The sequence below is a fragment of the Scylla paramamosain genome, chromosome 49 (genome assembly GCF_035594125.1).
Source record: "Scylla paramamosain isolate STU-SP2022 chromosome 49, ASM3559412v1, whole genome shotgun sequence".
Lineage (NCBI taxonomy): Eukaryota > Metazoa > Arthropoda > Malacostraca > Decapoda > Portunidae > Scylla > Scylla paramamosain.
This window is the reverse complement of record NC_087199.1, coordinates 2,310,001-2,327,500: the sequence shown is the minus strand read 5'-3', so window position 1 is coordinate 2,327,500 and position 17,500 is coordinate 2,310,001. Positions and strand designations below refer to the sequence as shown.

The 17,500-nt window shown below is 43.1% G+C and overlaps 2 protein-coding genes across 2 annotated transcripts in view; both read right to left on the bottom strand.

Annotated features, from left to right (window-relative positions):
* Nucleotides 1-22, bottom strand: part of LOC135095382 (sodium/glucose cotransporter 4-like) — a 15,137-nt gene extending 15,115 nt beyond the window's left edge. Inside the window, 1 exon segment of the mRNA XM_063996182.1 lies at nt 1-22. This exon segment is cut by the window's left edge and continues 178 nt beyond it. The gene's annotated coding sequence lies outside the window, so the exon portion shown is untranslated.
* A 5,384-nt stretch (nt 23-5,406) lies between these two features.
* Nucleotides 5,407-15,188, bottom strand: LOC135095576 (replication factor C subunit 4-like). Its single transcript, XM_063996478.1, is given in 9 exon segments — nt 5,407-6,083; nt 6,086-6,104; nt 8,638-8,837; nt 9,805-9,996; nt 10,669-10,865; nt 12,566-12,664; nt 12,893-12,990; nt 14,325-14,403; nt 15,044-15,188. Coding segments are annotated over 9 exon segments (1,074 nt in total). The 5' UTR covers nt 15,160-15,188; the 3' UTR covers nt 5,407-6,009.
* Between the last annotated feature and the right edge of the window lie 2,312 nt (nt 15,189-17,500).

Genomic DNA, 17,500 nt, shown 5'->3' with positions numbered 1-17,500 from the left:
CTCCCTCACTTCTCGAGGCACACTGAGCTCCTCTCCGTGGGTTACGTTTTTAAATATCTCCACGCTGTGTCTAAAGGGGTTACATCTTTGGCGTTTAGTTTCGTATCCCCTTATTTTAGGTTGTTATTATTATTTTTTTCTGTTATTTTGTTTTTTGTTATGTATGGAGGAAGTGCTATAATTTTTCTATTTGTTTTATGTGAAAAGTGTTACTTAGTTTAGTGTTATTTAATTGTAATGTTTGGTTATATTAAAGTTGTTATGCAATACAAAAAAATATTACATAAAATTTAAGTAATGCTTCTTTTATTCACTTTTAATTATACTTTTGTTGCATCTGAAAAAAAGTGCTGATTTATTTCTCTCTCTCTCTCTCTCTCTCTCTCTCTCTCTCTCTCTCTCTCTCTCTCTCTCTCTCTCTCTCTCTCTCTCTCTCTCTCTCTCTCTCTCTCTCTCTCTTTTGTGACATTAGGACAGTTATGTAAATTTGTATAATGATTCGCGATTTATAATTATTTTGTCATTTAGGCAACTTATCACTCCTTACTTATAATTATGTGAAAGAAAAAAAAACTTAATTCACTATTATTAGATTAATCATTTCTTTTCAGGACAGATAAGTAAATATGACAATTATTATGAAAGAGGATATGGCGTTTTGCATAATATCTAGAATTAAAATGACTGCGTGGATGTGTGTTGAGTATTGTGTTGTGACAAAAGTGGTGACTGATTGTGTTGTAATATTGTGTTGAGAGCGAAAGATAAATGTTTGTTATCGTTAGAGTGTACGACAGTAGTGTGTGTGTGTGTGTGTGTGTGTGTGTGTGTGTGTGTGTGTGAGGGGGGGGAGGGATACTTGACATGGCCAGCTTAGGATCGTATTTTGAAACATTGCATTCCAAAGGCTCTAGTTGAAGGGACACGGGTTTTTAAGGGTGTTTTTATGGTTCTAGTGGCAGATTAACAAGATTCCTACATTATCAACAGGGGAAACTATTTTAAGTCTCTAATTGCATGTTTTCAAGGTTTTTTTTTACGGTTCTAGTGGCAGATTAACAAGATCCCTACATTATCAACAGGGGAAACTATTTTAAAAGTATCTAATTGCATGTTTTCAAGGTTTTTTTACGGTTCTAGTGGCAGATTAACAAGATTTCTACATTATTAACACGGGAATCACTTTTAAAAGGCTCTAGTTGAAGGGACACGGGTTTTTAAGGCCTTTTTTTTATATATATAATTCCAGTGGTAGATTAACAAGATCCCTACATTATCAACAGGAGATACTGTTTTAAAAGGCTCTAGTTCTAAGTGCACGGGTTTTTCAGTGTATTTTACTGTTGTAGTGACTGTGTGGTTGTTAGCTAGTTGTGTGAACGAGTGAATGAGCGAGACTTGTGTGAGGCATGAATACGTGTATGAGTGAACGAGCTAGGCTTCAGTCATAAGTGTTAAGTGGAAGTGCGCGGCCTGGCGCCGGGAGATCACCTACCTCCAGCCTTCTGTTCACACCTTCTGTGAATAAACACCTGCACTGTTACCTGCGTTTCCTGTGCCCCTGCTGGTCAAGAGTCGAACATGGCGCAGTGAGTAGGATCAGGACAAGGCTGCAGTGGGTACGGCGCAGAATGGAGAAGCAGTTGGAGGCGCTGGCTGCCCTGCTAGCGCGACAGTCGGAGCAGAGTCAGGCTCTGCTAGCGCGACAGTCGGAGCAGAGTCAGGCTCGCGAGGAGCGTTTAACCCAGCTGCTGGAGAGAGTGGGGACACAAGCTCCCAGTCGCACCACGGCGAGCAATGAAGGCGAAACCACAGCCCGCAGCACGTCTACCCAGGGCGCGAGGTTCCCGACGTCCGCCACCATCATTCCTCACTTAACGGCGTCAGCATCTTTACGTGAGTTCGACACGTGGCGCCATAAGTTTGAAGGATACGTAACCCTCGCCAGGATAGACTGTCTCTCCCTGGCTGAGCAGAGGGCGGCACTCGCTGCTGTCCTAGACGACGAGTGGACCCGTACACTTCGCTACGGGATAAGCTTACCGAGAGACGCGGAGTTAAGAACCATCCTCGATGCAATGTGTGAGTACCTGCGAAGCCAGCGCAACATCATCATGGATAGAAGAGACTTCTACTCCCGCGTGCAAGAAACGCAAGAAGGTTTTGACGACTTTTTATGTGCTGTTAAGGAAATCGCCAATTTCTGTGACTTTTGCGACCAGTGCATAAACCATCAGCTGCGTGACAGAATTGTCGTTGGGACACGAGACGAAGTGGCTCTGAAACGCATGCTGGAAAACAAGAAACTCACCCTTGAAAACGCCATAGATATTTGCAGAGCATCAGAGAGCGCTAACCAGTGTAGTGCAGTACTAAGGGGCGGCTCTCACTCTTCGAGCCATGGTGTGAACGCTGTCTCGAACTACAGGAAGGGCAGTTTCGGGGGCTCAAGCCCCACGGGCTGTTATCGTTGTGGCAAAGATTGTCGCAGTGACAAAAGGGGATGCCAGGCAATAGATAAAGTGTGTCGTAACTGCGGGAAAAGAGGGCATTTTGCGAGTGTATGTCAGCAGACAGTGAGGAAACGACGAGGAGCTTCGAGGAGTTCCGCAACTGTCTCTCCTCATCGCGGTGCAGGCCCGAGGCGGGGAGCCAGTGCCAGTGTATACCAGCTCTTATCAGGCGTATACACAAAGACGGTGACGGCACGACCTGCGCCCCAGGTGCTCATTACCGCCACACATCCCGCTGGAAGAGACAAGATTACGTGGACTCCTGACTCTGGGGCCGAAACGACCGTTATTGGCCTCGACACGGCAACACTCCTTGGAATCCCGCCCTCCAGCTTGGCGCCCGCTGATGGTGATGGACTTTATGCTGCCGGTAATCACCCCCTCACCTGTGTAGGAACTTTCTCGTCGCACTTGCAACTGGGCGACAGGGAAGCTGAGACTGTTGTGAGCGTGGTGAAGGAGGTGAAGGGGGCGCTGCTTAGCTGGTACGATTCCATCGCTCTCGGAATCCTCCCCGAAGATTTTCCGGCTCAAATCCGACCGCTACGCAGGGAAGAACAGCACACCGGCAACAGCTCCATCAAGTACCCGACCGCCTCGCAGCCACCTCTATCTACGCCCACAGAAGTGATCAGCTGGCCTCATTCCTACGACCCAACGCCACAGCAGCGTGCGGGGCACGCTGCTGCTGTGATCAAGGCCTTTCCCAGCGTCTTCGAAGCAAAGGAAGGTTTACGTGCAATGGCTGGTGGATCCATGGCCATCGAGTTGACAGACGACGCCCTCTCACGTGCTCCAGTACAGGACCCAGTGGAGGAAGAGGATGCTGCTACTTCTGGTGACCTCGACCCTCTCCACTCAGCGGTCATCTCAGCGTTATCTGCCACCAATGAGGACGGCGTCCGCTTAGCACCACTCCAGGATCAGACTGTGGAAATGGTACGTGCCGCAGCAGCAAGAGACGGGGAGTACTGCTTGCTCAAGAACGTCATCATCGAGGGCTTCCCTGATCATTGCCACGACCTCGATCACCGCTTGCGTACGTACTGGCCGGTGCGCAGTCTGCTGGCCGTAGACGACGACCTGGTGGTTTACGGGCCGAGGCTTCTTATTCCTCACAGGCCTCCGCCGAGAAACACTAGAGCGACTCCATGACAGTCATCAGGGGATGGAGCGCACCAAGCGACGGGCCCGACAAACGGTGTACTGGCCTGGTATGGACAGAGACGTTGAGAACGTCGTTTCTGGATGCTCACTATGCCGTCCACTCCTACCAAGCCAAGCCAACGAACCTCTCTGGCAGGACACGGACACACCCAGCAGGGTGTTTGAGTCAGTTTCTGCAGACTACTTCCACGCAGCAGGCCGTACATACCTCGTGTATGTAGATCGCTTGTCTGGGTGGCCTCACGTGTCTGCATGCTCACGTCCAGCATCGGCTGATCAGCTCGTTCGTGTCCTTCGGGGTGTGTTCGCCGACACGGGCGTGCCTGTTCTCCTGAGGACTGACGGTGGACCGCAGTTCACTTCTTCATCGGTACGGCGCTTCCTGGCTCGATGGGGGGTGGAGCATCGTGTATCTTCACCTCATTATCCACGCTCCAATGGTCACGCCGAGGCAGCGGTCAAGTCCGTGAAGAAGCTGATCCTCACGACCACACAGCAGGGACACCTGGACGAGGATGCGTTCGCTCGCGGGTTGCTGGAACTGCGCAACACTCCGAGGGCGGAAGGGCGATCACCAGCACAAGTCCTCTTCGGTCATCCTATGAGGTCCTGTGTCCCGGCTCATCATCGCTCATACGCTCAGCAGTGGCAGCGCGCTGCTGATGAGTGCGACGCCAAGGCAGAGCGACTGAGGAAGAAAGCGAAACTTCGCCACGACGCGTCCGCCCGTACTCTTCCTCTCCTGCACCTCGGTGGCCACGTCGACGTTCAAGATCACACGACAGGCCTCTGGGATCGCCTGGGTGTCATCGTGGCTGTTGGGCGAAGGAGAGACTACCTCATCAAGATGGGCAGCGGTCGCGTGATGTGGCGTAATAGAAGACACCTACGCCCACACAGACCTCTTGCTCCCCTTCCTGTCGAGCAGCACACCGCTCATGGCGGTGCAGCGCTTCAGCATCAGGGTCACGAGGAACACCACCATCCCGGCAGCCCGGAGCATCAGGGTAACGGGGTACACCGTGGCCGAGAGCAACCAGAGCGTCGAAGCAGCCGACAGCGTAGGGAGCCGAGACGACTGCAGGTGCGGTGGCACCGTAGCACCTACGATTAGTCGTACGTGTTCATTGTACGCTGTGTTTGTTTTGTGTATATGTACCGTGTTTTCTGTACTTCAATCATTGTAACTTTGTTTCATGTGTTACGGTAGCCATAACAAAGATAAGGAATCTTCCTTATGTCTCGGGGGAGGTGTGTGGTTGTTAGCTAGTTGTGTGAACGAGTGAATGAGCGAGACTTGTGTGAGGCATGAATACGTGTATGAGTGAACGAGCTAGGCTTCAGTCATAAGTGTTAAGTGGAAGTGCGCGGCCTGGCGCCGGGAGATCACCTACCTCCAGCCTTCTGTTCACACCTTCTGTGAATAAACACCTGCACTGTTACCTGCGTTTCCTGTGCCCCTGCTGGTCAAAGAGTCGAACAGTGACAGATTAACAAGGATTTCTATATTATCAACATTAGGTTAGGCTCGTAGCTGCTGCTTGAAAGAACTGGTGGTGGTCAGAAATGTCATTGTTATTATTATTATTATTGAACAGGCAGAAATAATGAATATAATTTTAATTCCTATAAAATTTTATTATTGTTGAAAAAGTAGTGACTCTCTTTTAGGTATTTGTCACTATTATTATTATCACTAAACAGGCAGAAATGATGAATGATACAATTTAAATTCCCACAAAGCTTTATTATTGTTGAAAATGAGAGAGAGAGAGAGAGAGAGAGAGAGAGAGAGAGAGAGAGAGAGAGAGAGAGAGAGAGAGAGAGAGAGAGAGAGAGAGAGAGAGAGAGAGAGATTGTATTCTGGTCGTAAAATAAAGAATTACTCAAGCAATGATTCTAAACCATATTATGAACTGGCATGATACGCATTACCTTGCCCCACAAGCCCAGTGACCAGTGCGTTTGTTGAAAGTTTTCTCAAATGCAAATGCAATAAAAACTAAAGTACGAAACAGAATGAAATTACCCATGCTTCAATCAATACTCAGAATGCGGATCACGCTGTTAATGACTGGGAAGTGCTGCAAACATCTGAATATAAGTGACAAAATGCTCGAGAAATTTATATCACTCGACATGTACATAGTTGCCACGGAAACGGACGCTGGCTTGGATGCTCTTCTTCACTAACCAAGTATATACTTTATTTCAACTAAAAAATTACGAAAACATATTTTATCATTAGTTTGGTATTGAAAAAGTGAATCTGGTATTGAAAATTGAAGTATTTGGTATTAAGTCCCTGAGTAAATCTGGCAACCCTGCTCTACGCGCCGCGGCCCAGGTGCTGCATGGCGGTGCAGGACAGGTCAAGCAGCTGCAGGAACTCGTCACCGCCCCCAGCAGCCGATGCTCACACACCTGCAGCACGGAGAAGGTGGTGCAGCATTATGGTGGTAGTAGTAGTAGTAGTAGTAGTAGTAGTAGTAGTAGTAGTAGTAGTAGTAGTGGTGGTGGTGGTGGTGGTATTCAAAGCAACCTCTACTATCGCTATTGTTGTTGAAATAGTAGTAGTAGTAGTAGTGGTGGTGGTGGTAATATTCAAAACAAGGTCTACTACTGCTGTTATTGTTGTTGAAATAGTTTTAGTAGTAGTAGTAGTAATAGTAATAGTAGAACATACGACATAAGGGACGCTGCAAGAAGTCAGTAGGCCTACACGTGGCAGTCTGTTTGAAATATACCTGCCTATTTCCAGCCAGTCCCCATCCATAAACTCATCTACTCTTTTAAAAGCTCCCTAACGACTCAGCACTAACGACCTGATCACTGAGTCCGTTCCATTCACCCACTATTTCAAAACCAATCCCTTCATCTCTTGAACGTAAATTTTTCAAGCTTAAACCTGTTATTTCTTGTTCTGTTCTGGTTAATGACCCTAATGTTGCTTGTCCCACTTGTTGTAACCCTTGCACCACTTACAACACTTCTATGACGCCCCTCAACACACGTCTCTAGGCAATGTTGATTTAATAGCTTCAATTTTGCCTTGTAACGAATACACACCATTCCCTGTATCCTTTTAGGCATTCTCTTTTGTGGTGATGCTAATAGGCCTATAGTCTTGTAATGTGGGGGCCAAGACTGCACAGTGTAGTCTAGGTGAGGTCTGACCAGCGCCATATATAACTTTAATATTACTTCTGGCCTTTTATTTTTAACATCCCCAAAAATTAATTCTAATAGTCCATCTGCCCTGTTTGTGGCCTCTATGTACTGTTTTCTTAGCCAATTATAACTTCTAAATATTTTACGTACTCTGAATCTACCAGTCTTGTTTACTGTGTACCTACTGTGTGGGTTTCCTCTACCTACGCTAAGCACTTTGCATTTGTTGACGTTAAACTGCATTTGCCGTCTGTCCGTCCATTCGTTCATCCTATTTAAACCTCCCAGCAAGGCGACGGCATCCGATTCTGCCCTAATTAACCTGTCCGTGTCATCCGCAAACTTACTAACATCACTACTAATGCCTAAATCCAAGTCACTGATATTACAAACAGCTATGGTGCTAATACTGACCCTGTGGCACCCCAATAATTACATAATCCCACTCAGATTTAGCGTTTAATTACAACTCTTTCACCTGTTGCTTTGTCATTATCCTGCCTAACACCTTTCAATGTATCCCATGTGTCCTAACCTCTCAGTAGCCTCTAATGGGGTGCCTCGTCTAACGGTTTAAAGTCTAGAACATAAGAAATAAGGGAAGCTGGAAGAAGCGACCCTGTGTGAAATATACCTACCTATTTCTATCTATTATCCCCATCCATAAACTTGTCTAATCTTCTCTTAAAGCTCTCTAGTGTCCCAGCACTAACTACATGATTACTGAGTCCATTCCACTCATCTACAACTATTTGAGAACCAATTTTTTTCCTATCTCCTTCCTAAACCTAAATTTTTCTTGTTCTTGTCCTACCCTGGTTGCTGATCCTAAGAATTTTGCCTACATCCCCCTTGTTATAGTCCTTATACCACTTAAAGACTTCTATCAGGTCCCCCCTTAACCTGTGTCTCTCTAAAGAATGTAAATTTAACAAGTTCAGTCTCTCTACATGGAGGGTGTCATCACTATCACTGTTATCTGTTGTCTTGGAAACTTGACTGAAATTTTAACAAGCTCGTCAGGCAAGACTTCCCCTTCGTGGCTGTGATTAGTAGTAGTAGTAGTAGTAGTAATAGTGGTAGTAATAATAATAATAATAATAATAATAATAAGAAGAAGAAGAAGAAGAAGAAGAAGAAGAAGAAGAAGAAGAAGATTATTATTATTTTTATCATAACTACAATAATAATGGCATTAATAATGTTTATAACAATTGTATGTACTAACAGCAATATTTTTCAATGTTATTACTATTATTATAACTACTGCAATCCCCCCTTCTCTCTCTCTCTCTCTCTCTCTCTCTCTGTGTGTGTGTGTGTGTGTGTGTGTGTGTGTGTGTGTGTGTGTGTGTGTGTGTGTGTGTGTGTGTGTGTGTGTGTGTGTGTGTGTGTGTGTGTGTGTGTGTGTGTGTGTGTGTGTGTGTGTGTGTACCTGTTTGTCTGTCTGCCTGCCTGTCTGTCTTGTCTCTAACACACACACACACACACACACACACACACACACACACACACACACACACACACACACACACACAATATCTATCTTTCTATCAATCTATCTGTCTGTCTGTCTGTCTGTCTGTCTGTCTGTCTGTCTGTCTGTCTGTCTTTCTGTCTATCTATCTATCTATCTATCTGTGTGTCTGTCTGTCTGTCTGTTTGTCTTGTCTCTTACACACACACACAGTCTATCTATTTATCTATCTGTCTATCTATCTATCTATCTGTCTGTCTGTCTGTCTGTCTGTCTGTATGTGTGTCTGTCTCCCTCCCAGCCACTCACCGCCAGCTTCTCACAAATGGCCGCCTTGCTGAGGTCAGACAGGTGTGGGTTGGCCAGCACCACGTCATGCAGCTGGCTCATCACCTGGCTGGCGGCGTGACCCTCAGCCAGCAGCACAGACAGGCGCTCCTTCACTCCCTCGTATGAGTTAGCACTGCAGGCGTCCAGCAGGTGTGTGATCAGCTCGTCTGGCACCACACCTGCAGAGAGAGAGAGAGAGAGAGAGAGAGAGAGAGAGAGAGAGAGAGAGAGAGAGAGAGAGAGAGAGAGAGAGAGAGAGAGAGAGAGAGAGAGAGAGAGAGAGAGAGAGAGAGAGAGAGAGAGAGAGAGAGAGTGTTAAGAGCGCAGTAGGGTGGTGGATGCATTCAAAACAACGACACACAAAACGACACTGCAAAAACACTCCAAAAACACCCCAAAACTTACAAAACTTCCCTAAATACTCCCAAAATCTCCCTAAACGCCCCAAAACTTCCCTAAACTTCCCAAAACGCCTCCAAAATTTCCCTAAACATCCCATGAACTCCCTTAAACACCCAAAAACCTCCACAAAACTTTCCTACCTATTCCAAAACTTCTCCAAACATACTAAAAAATCCTAACAAATCCAAAAACCTAGAAACCTACAAAATTTCCCCAAACACCCAAAAAACTCCCTAAATACACCCCAAAACTTCCCTAAACCCAAAAAATTCCCTAAACACCCCCAAAAAATTCCCTAAACACCCAAAAAATTCCCTAAACACCCCAAAAATTCCCTAAACACCCTAAAAAATCCGTAAACATCCCAAAAAATTCCCTAAACACCCCAAAAATTCCTTAAACACCCCAAAAATTCCCTAAGCACCCCCAAAAATTCCCTAAACACCCCAAAAAATTCCCTAAACACCCCAAAAAATTCCCTAAACACCCCAAAAACTCCCTAAACATCTCAAAAAATTCCCCAAACACCCCAAAAAATTCCCTAAACACCCAAAAAATCCCTAAACACCCAAAAAATTCCCTAAACAAACACCCCAAAAAATTCCCTAAACACCCAAAAAATTCCCTAAACACCCTAAAAAATCCCTAAACACCCCCAAAAATTCCCTAAACACCCCAAAAATTCCCTAAACACCCTAAAAAATCCCTAAACACCCTAAAAATTCCCTAAACACCCCCACTCACCCGTTACATCCAGAACATCAGACACCCGCACTACATCACCGCCTCGGAGCCTGGCGGAGGACTGCAGGGAGGTGATGGCGCGGCGCAGGTCACCCCCACTAGTCTCCACCACCGTCGCCACCACCCCCTCTTCAAATTTCACCCCCTCGCTGCGGCAGATGCTGGTTAAACGATCTTCAAGCACATCCTGGGCTGAGAGAGAGAGAGAGAGAGAGAGAGAGAGAGAGAGAGAGAGAGAGAGAGAGAGAGAGAGAGAGAGAGAGAGAGAGAGAGAGAGAGAGAGAGGTTACATTATGTGTGTGTGTGTGTGTGTGTGTGTGTTATTCTTTCCTCCTCCTCCTCCTCCTCCTCTTCTTTCTTTCTTTCTTTCATCCAATTCTTCCTCTTCCCTCTTCCAAATTTTTCCTCATCTTCTCCTCCTCCTCTTCCTCTTCCTTATTGCTCTTTGTCTCCCTCTCCTCCTCCTCCTCCTCTTCTTTACTGCTGTCTCCCTCTCCTCCTCCTCCTCCTCTTCCTTATTGTTCTGTGTCTCCCTCTCCTCCTCCTCCTCCTCCTCTTCCTTATTGCTCTGTCTGTCCCTCTCCCTCTCCTCCTCCTCCTCTTCCTAGTTTCTTTTTCTCCTTTTCATCCATTTCTTTATTGTTATTCCTTCCTTCTCCTCCTCCTTTTCCTTCACCTCTTTTTTTATTTCCCTCCTCTTCCTCTTTCTTCCATCTTTCCCCTCCTCCTCTCTCTCTCTCTCTCTCTCTGGAATAACAAATAAGTAAAATAAATGAAATAAATAAACTAAAAAAAATCACACAAGAAAACAAAAAAATAAAAATGATAATAATAATAATAATAATAATAATAATAATCGCATACCCAACGGCCGGAACCTGAACTTGGAGCACCGTGACGTCAGAGGCTCAATAATTCGCGTCACGTAGTTGCAAACAAGGCAGAACCTGGTGGACCGAGACTGCACCTCCATGGTCCGCCTCAGCGCTGCCTGGGCCGGCCGCGTCATGGAGTCCGCCTCGTCAAGGATCACTATCTTGAAGGAGGGGCACGGCCGGCCACTGGGAGAGGGGTGGAGAGGGGAGAAGGTTAGGTTAGGAATGTCTTTGTGGGTTTTTGGGAGTTTAAATAAGGGTAGATCAAATTTTTGGTGTGTTTGTGTATGTTTTGAGTGTTTTACTGTGTTTGGGTGTGTTTGGGGAACATTGGGCTAGGTTAGGTTAGGCAATGTTAGGTTAGGTTAGGTTTGGCAATGTTTGGTTAGGTTAGGTTAGGCAATGTTTGGTTAGGTTAGGTTAGGTTAGGTTAGGCGATGTTTGGTTAGGTTAGGTTAGGTTAGGCAATGTTTGATTAGGTTAGGTTAGGTTAGGTTAGGTTAGGTTAGGTTAGGTTAGGTTAGGCAATGTTAGGTTAGGTTAGGTTAGGTGATGTTAGGTTAGGCAATGTTTGGTTAGGTTAGGTGATGTTAGGTTAGGTTAGGTTAGGTTAGGTGATGTTAGGTTAGGCAATGTTTAGTTAGGTTAGGTGATGTTAGGTTAGGTTAGGCAATGTTTGGTTAGGTTAGGTGAGTTAGGTTAGGTTAGGCAATGTTTGGTTAGCTTAGGTTAGCTGATGTTAGGTTAGGCGATGTTTGGTTAGGTGAGTGAGGTTAGGTTAAGTTAGGTTAGGTTAGGTTTGATTAGGTTAGGTTAGGTTAGGTTAGGTTAAGTGATGCTTTGGTGGGGTTTCAACAAGACTAGAAATATGTTTTGGGTGAATATTGGAATGTTTTTATGTTTTTTCAATGTGTTTTAATCCGTTTGTGTGTTTGAGTGTTTGGGCAGCCTCAACAAGGATAGAATAGATATTTTGTGTTTTTTTTATATATATTTACGATGTTTTTGTGTGCATTTCGAGTGTTTGTCCGTTACTTTGTTGGTTTAGTGCGTTTGGGTGTGTTTCGGCAGGTCTCAATAAGGACAAGTAAGCTGTGGGTGTGTTTTTATATAATTCTAGTGTTTTAATCTTTTCTTGTGTCTGAGTGTATTTGGGGGAGGTTTCAAAAGGCACAAGTGAGGTAGAATAGGCTTAGGTTTAATTACAATAGGCCTAGGTGTGTTGGAATAGGCTAAAAAGTGCTGTTAATGTTTTTTTTTTATATTTTTCAGGTTTATGCAAAGGATTCTGTAAGTTTTTGGTGTTTGAGTGTATTTAAGAAGGTTTTTGGGATATTTGTAAGGTTTTGAATATGTTTGAAGTGTTTTGAGAGTGTTTTGGATGATTTGAGTGTGTTTTGGATATTTAGAGTGTGCTTTGGGGTGTTTGAGTGTGTTTTAGATGTTTTGAGTGTGTTTAAGGATGCTTTGAGTGTGTTTTGGGGTGTTTTGAGTGTGTTTTAGATGTTTTGAGTGTGTTTAAGGATGTTTTGAGTGTGTTTGGGGTGTTTTGAGTGTGTTTTGGGGTGTTTTGAGTGTGTTTTGGGGTGTTTTGAGTGTGTTTTGGGGTGTTTGAGTGTGTTTAAGGATGTTTTGAGTGTGTTTTGGGGTGTCTGAGTGTGTTTTGGGGTGTTTTCAGTGTGTTTTGGAGTGTTTGAGTGTGTTTTGGGGTGTTTGAGTGTGTTTTGGGATGTTTAGAGTGTGTTTTGGAAGGTTTTGAGTGTGTTTTGAAGGGTTTGAGTGTGTTTTGGGATGTTTTGAATGTTTTGGAAGGTTTTGAGTATGTTTTGGGAGGATATGGGTGTGCTCTCTCTCTCTCTCTCTCTCTCTCTCTCTCTCTCACTTACTCAGGCCTGGTAGAGGACACGGTAGTCTGGGCGAATCGTTTAATCTTCTCTCTAACGACCTGGATGCCACGCTCGTCTGAGGCATTCAACTCCAGCACCCTGTAGTAGTAGTAGTAGTAGTAGTAGTAGTAGTAGTAGTAGTAGTAATAATATAAAATTTGTCAATATTTCTCCTTTTCTTGTAACTTTCAATAATAACAGTAGTAGTAGTAGAAGAGAGAGAGAGAGAGAGAGAGAGAGAGAGAGAGAGAGAGAGAGAGAGAGAGAGAGAGAGAGAGAGAGAGAGAGAGAGAGAGAGAGAGAGAGAGAGAGAGAGAGACTGCTGACCTCTGCCTGAACATGTCGCCAAACAGCTGTCTCGCAGCAGCCAAGATGGTGGAGGTCTTGCCGGTGCCAGGAGGTCCGTAGAAGAGGAGGTTGGGAAGCTGTGGGGGCAGAGAAGCACAGAGACTTATTGCTGTGGTCTGAAAGGCTCTTCTCTTTCTCCACCACTGTTTTCCAAGGCCACAGAGACGACTAGCCAAGTTCTCAAGAGTGTTTCTCCTGTTAATGCAGAAATGTTGTTAATCTGTCACTACAACCATAAAAATACCCTTGAAAACCCATGTCACTTCAACTAGAGCCTTTTAAAAGAGTTTCTCCTGTTAATAATGCAGAAATGTTGTTAATCTGTCACTACAACCATAAAAATACCCTTGAAAACCCACGTCACTTCAACTAGAACCTTTTAAAAGAGTGTTTCTCCTGTTAATAATGCAGAAATGTTGTTAATCTGTCACTAGAACCTTAAAAACACCCTTGAAAACCTGTGTCACTTCAACTAGAGCCTTTTAAAAGAGTGTTTCTCCTGTTAATAATGCAGAAATGTTGTTAATCTGTCACTAGAACCTTAAAAACACCCTTGAAAACCCATGTCACTTCAACTAGAGCCTTTTAAAAGTATTTCTCCTGTTAATAATGCAGAAATGTTGTTAATCTGTCACTAGAATCTTAAAAACACCCTTGAAAACCCATGTCACTTCAACTAGAGCCTTTTAAAAGAGTGTTTCTCCTGTTAATAATGCAGAAATGTTGTTAATCTGTCACTAGAATCTTAAAAACACCCTTGAAAACCCATGTCACTTCAACTAGAGCCTTTTAAAAGAGTGTTTCTCCTGTTAATAATGCAGAAATGTTGTTAATCTGTCACTAGAATCTTAAAAACACCCTTGAAAACCCATGTCACTTCAACTAGAGCCTTTTAAAAGAGTGTTTCTCCTGTTAATAATGCAGAAATGTTGTTAATCTGTCACTAGAATCTTAAAAATACCCTTGAAAACCCATGTCACTTCAACTAGAGCCTTTTAAAAGAGTGTTTCTCCTGTTAATAATGCAGAAATGTTGTTAATCTGTCACTAGAATCTTAAAAATACCCTTGAAAACCCACGTCACTTCAACTAGAACCTTTTAAAAGAGTGTTTCTCCTGTTAATAATGCAGAAATGTTGTTAATCTGTCACTAGAACCTTAAAAACACCCTTGAAAACCCATGTCACTTCAACTAGAGCCTTTTAAAAGAGTGTTTCTCCTGTTAATAATGCAGAAATGTTGTTAATCTGTCACTAGAACCTTAAAACACCCTTAAAAACTTCAACAATACCCTATTAAAACAAAATGATGAATATTATGCACACACACAAACAAACACACACACACACACACACACACACACACACACACACACACACACACACACACACACACACACACAGAGCACTCACATCAGCACCCTCAAGAGTCTTCCTTAACACCGCCACCACCTCCTCCTGGTAGGCCACCTCCTCCACGGTCTTGGGGCGGCTGAGAGAGAGAGAGAGAGAGAGAGAGAGAGAGAGAGAGAGAGAGAGAGAGAGAGAGAGAGAGAGAGAGAGAGAGAGAGAGAGAGAGAGAGAGAGAGAGAGAGAATTAGTGTTTTCTGTAATAAATCTTAAATATTTTCAAGTTATATTTTTATTATAAGTGAAATTAAGTGTTTTTTTTTATATATATATATTTCTACTTGTATGGTAAATCTATTGGTTGATTAAAAAAAAAAAAAAATCTACTTATCATCACTATTAATCATTTTCATCACCATTATTACCCTCCCATTAACTACTGCCATCATCTTCACTACCACCATTTCATTCACCTTAATCACCATCTTAACTACCACCATTACATTCACAACCTTCATTTATCATCACTATCACATCACTGGTACCTTGCTTCACTATCATTTTTCACTACTATTACTACCATCATCACTATTATTACTGTTACTATCACTATCTTTGCTATCATCATTTATTACTACTATTCAACACCGCTATCATCATCGTCATCATTAATAACCATCATTCATACACTAATACCATCACTATCATTAATTACTATCATTTTTCACCATCACTATCGTCATCACCATCATTAATTACTACCATTTTTCACCATCACTCACTACTTCTCCACCCAGGGCACAAGGGCCTTCTTCACCGCAGCCTTCTTGCTCCCCTCACCGCTGCTTGGCCCCCCTGCCCCCGCCCCCAGCTTGCCGGTCTTCAGGAAGGCGTGCATGATGGCGTTCGGACTGACGGACACTTGATCTGTGAGGTTGGGTTAGGTTTGGTTAGGTTAGGTTAGGTTAGGTTAGGTTAGGTTTGGTTTGGTTAGGTTTGGTTTGGTTTGGTTGGGTTAGGTTAGGTTTGGTTAGGTTTGGTTCAGTTAGGTTAGGTTTGGTTAGGTTTGGTTAGGTTAGGTTTGGTTTGGTTTGGTTAGGTTTGGTTAGGTTAGGTTTGGTTTGGTTAGGTTAAGTTAGGTTAGGTTAGGTTAGGGTAGGTTAGGTTAGGTTTGGTTAGGTTAGGTTAGGTTTGGTTAGGTTAGGTTTGGTTAAGTTAGGTTTGGTTAGGTTTGGTTTGGTTAGGTTTGGTTAGGTTAGGTTAGGTTTGGTTAGGTTAGGTTTGGTTTGGTTAAGTTAGGTTTGGTTAGGTTTGGTTTGGTTTGGTTAGGTTTGGTTAGGTTAGGTTAGGTTTGGTTAGGTTAAGTTAGGTTAGATTTGGTTAAGTTAGGTTAGTTTAGGTTAGGTTAGGTTAGGTTTGGTTAGGTTAAGTTAGGTTAGATTTGGTTAAGTTAGGTTAGGTTTGGTTAAGTTAGGTTTGGTTAAGTTAGATTAAGTTAGGTTAGGTTAGGTTTGGTTAGGTTAGGTTAGGTTTGGTTAGGTTAAGTTAGGTTAGATTTGGTTAAGTTAGGTTAGGTTTGGTTAAGTTAGATTAAGTTAGGTTAGATTTGGTTAAGTTAGGTTAGATTAAGTTAGGTTTGGTTAAGTTAGGTTTGGTTAAGTTAGGTTAGATTTGGTTAAGTTAGGTTAGGTTTGGTTAAGTTAGGTTAGGTTTGGTTACATTAAATTAGGTTAGGTTTGGTTAAGTTAGGTTAGGTTTGGTTAAGTTAGGTTAAGTTAGGTTAGGTTTGGTTAAGTTAGGTTAGGTTAAGTTAGGTTAGGTTTGGTTACATTAAATTAGGTTTGGTTAGGTTAAGTCCAGTTTAGTTACATTAAGTTAGGTTTGGTTAGGTTAAGTTCAGTTTGGTTACATTAAGTTAGGTTAGGTTAAGTTAGGTTTGGTTAGGTTAAGTTCGGTTCAGTTACATTAAGTTAGGTTTGGTTAGGTTAAGTTAAGTTAGGTTAGATTAGATTAGTTAGATTAAGTTAGGTTAGGTTAAATTAGGTTGGCTTTGGTTACATTAAGTTAAGTTAAGTTAGGATATGTTAGGTTAGGTTAGGATAGGTTAGGTTAGGATAGGTTAGGATAGGTTAGGATAGGTTAGGTTAGGATAGGTTAGGTTAGGATAGGTTAGGATAGGTTAGGTTAGGTTAGGATAGGTTAGGTTAGGTTAGGTTAGGTTAGGTTAAGGTTAGGTTAGGTTAGGTTAGGTTAGGTTAGGATATGTTAGGTTAGGTTAGGTGCGTGTTGTGTTCGGTAACATCATGGAACAAAAAGCATAGAAAATTAAACAAAAAAATATCAGACAGCACCTTTCTATAAGTCACTAACAAAATATTAAACAAGAATTACCTTAAAGAAATACTAACATCTTAAAATAAAACGAAAATTAGGAGCCACAAACACAAACTTGCCGGCGTGTATTTTTAGACCAATAGGAAGCCGAGAAACAGTATTTAACGTTACTGTACTCCAGAACGCAGGAAATTATAAGTATCTGAATTAAAACTGCATCTTGACACTTTAGAGGGCTTGGGGGGGTCAACAGTCTCCCGTTGGGTCATATCAAGGGGGGCTGGGGGGGGGCATATTTCTCAAAGATTAAGGAGTCCATATTTGAGTCATATTTGCTCACCCAACTTAAATATCTCCAAAAAAATTACTTTCTCTGTACACTTTCTTCACAAAGGATTAAATTTAACTTATTTCTGCTCCTCCTACCGTATCCCGAGTGCCTGAGCGTGTTGGGGGAGGGCGAGACACAATATACAAGATGGTAAGATTTGTCATATTTCCTTCAATCTGGCCGCAATTTAGACACATTTTATCATAAGCCAATAAGAACAATACTGTATACATCTACACATCAACTCCCATTACCGTAGAATTAAGCAACGTTTCAAGGATCCCAAGTTTAAAAGGACTATTGGAGCAGGCAAGACATCTCGTATAACTTAACATTTCCCTAACTTAACCTATAGTGTTGACTTGTTCCACCATACACCATGAAGAAATATACTACATGCATCTATACACCAACACTCATCACCTGATAATTTATAATAACCGTAAAATTTGAGGCTTAAAAACTAAACTCATTATGACCCCTTACAAAATATACATCTTCATTTAACCTCATTTATTTCCTTCCCTAACGATAATTAATGGCCATACAATCCCTCCACACACACTACAATGAC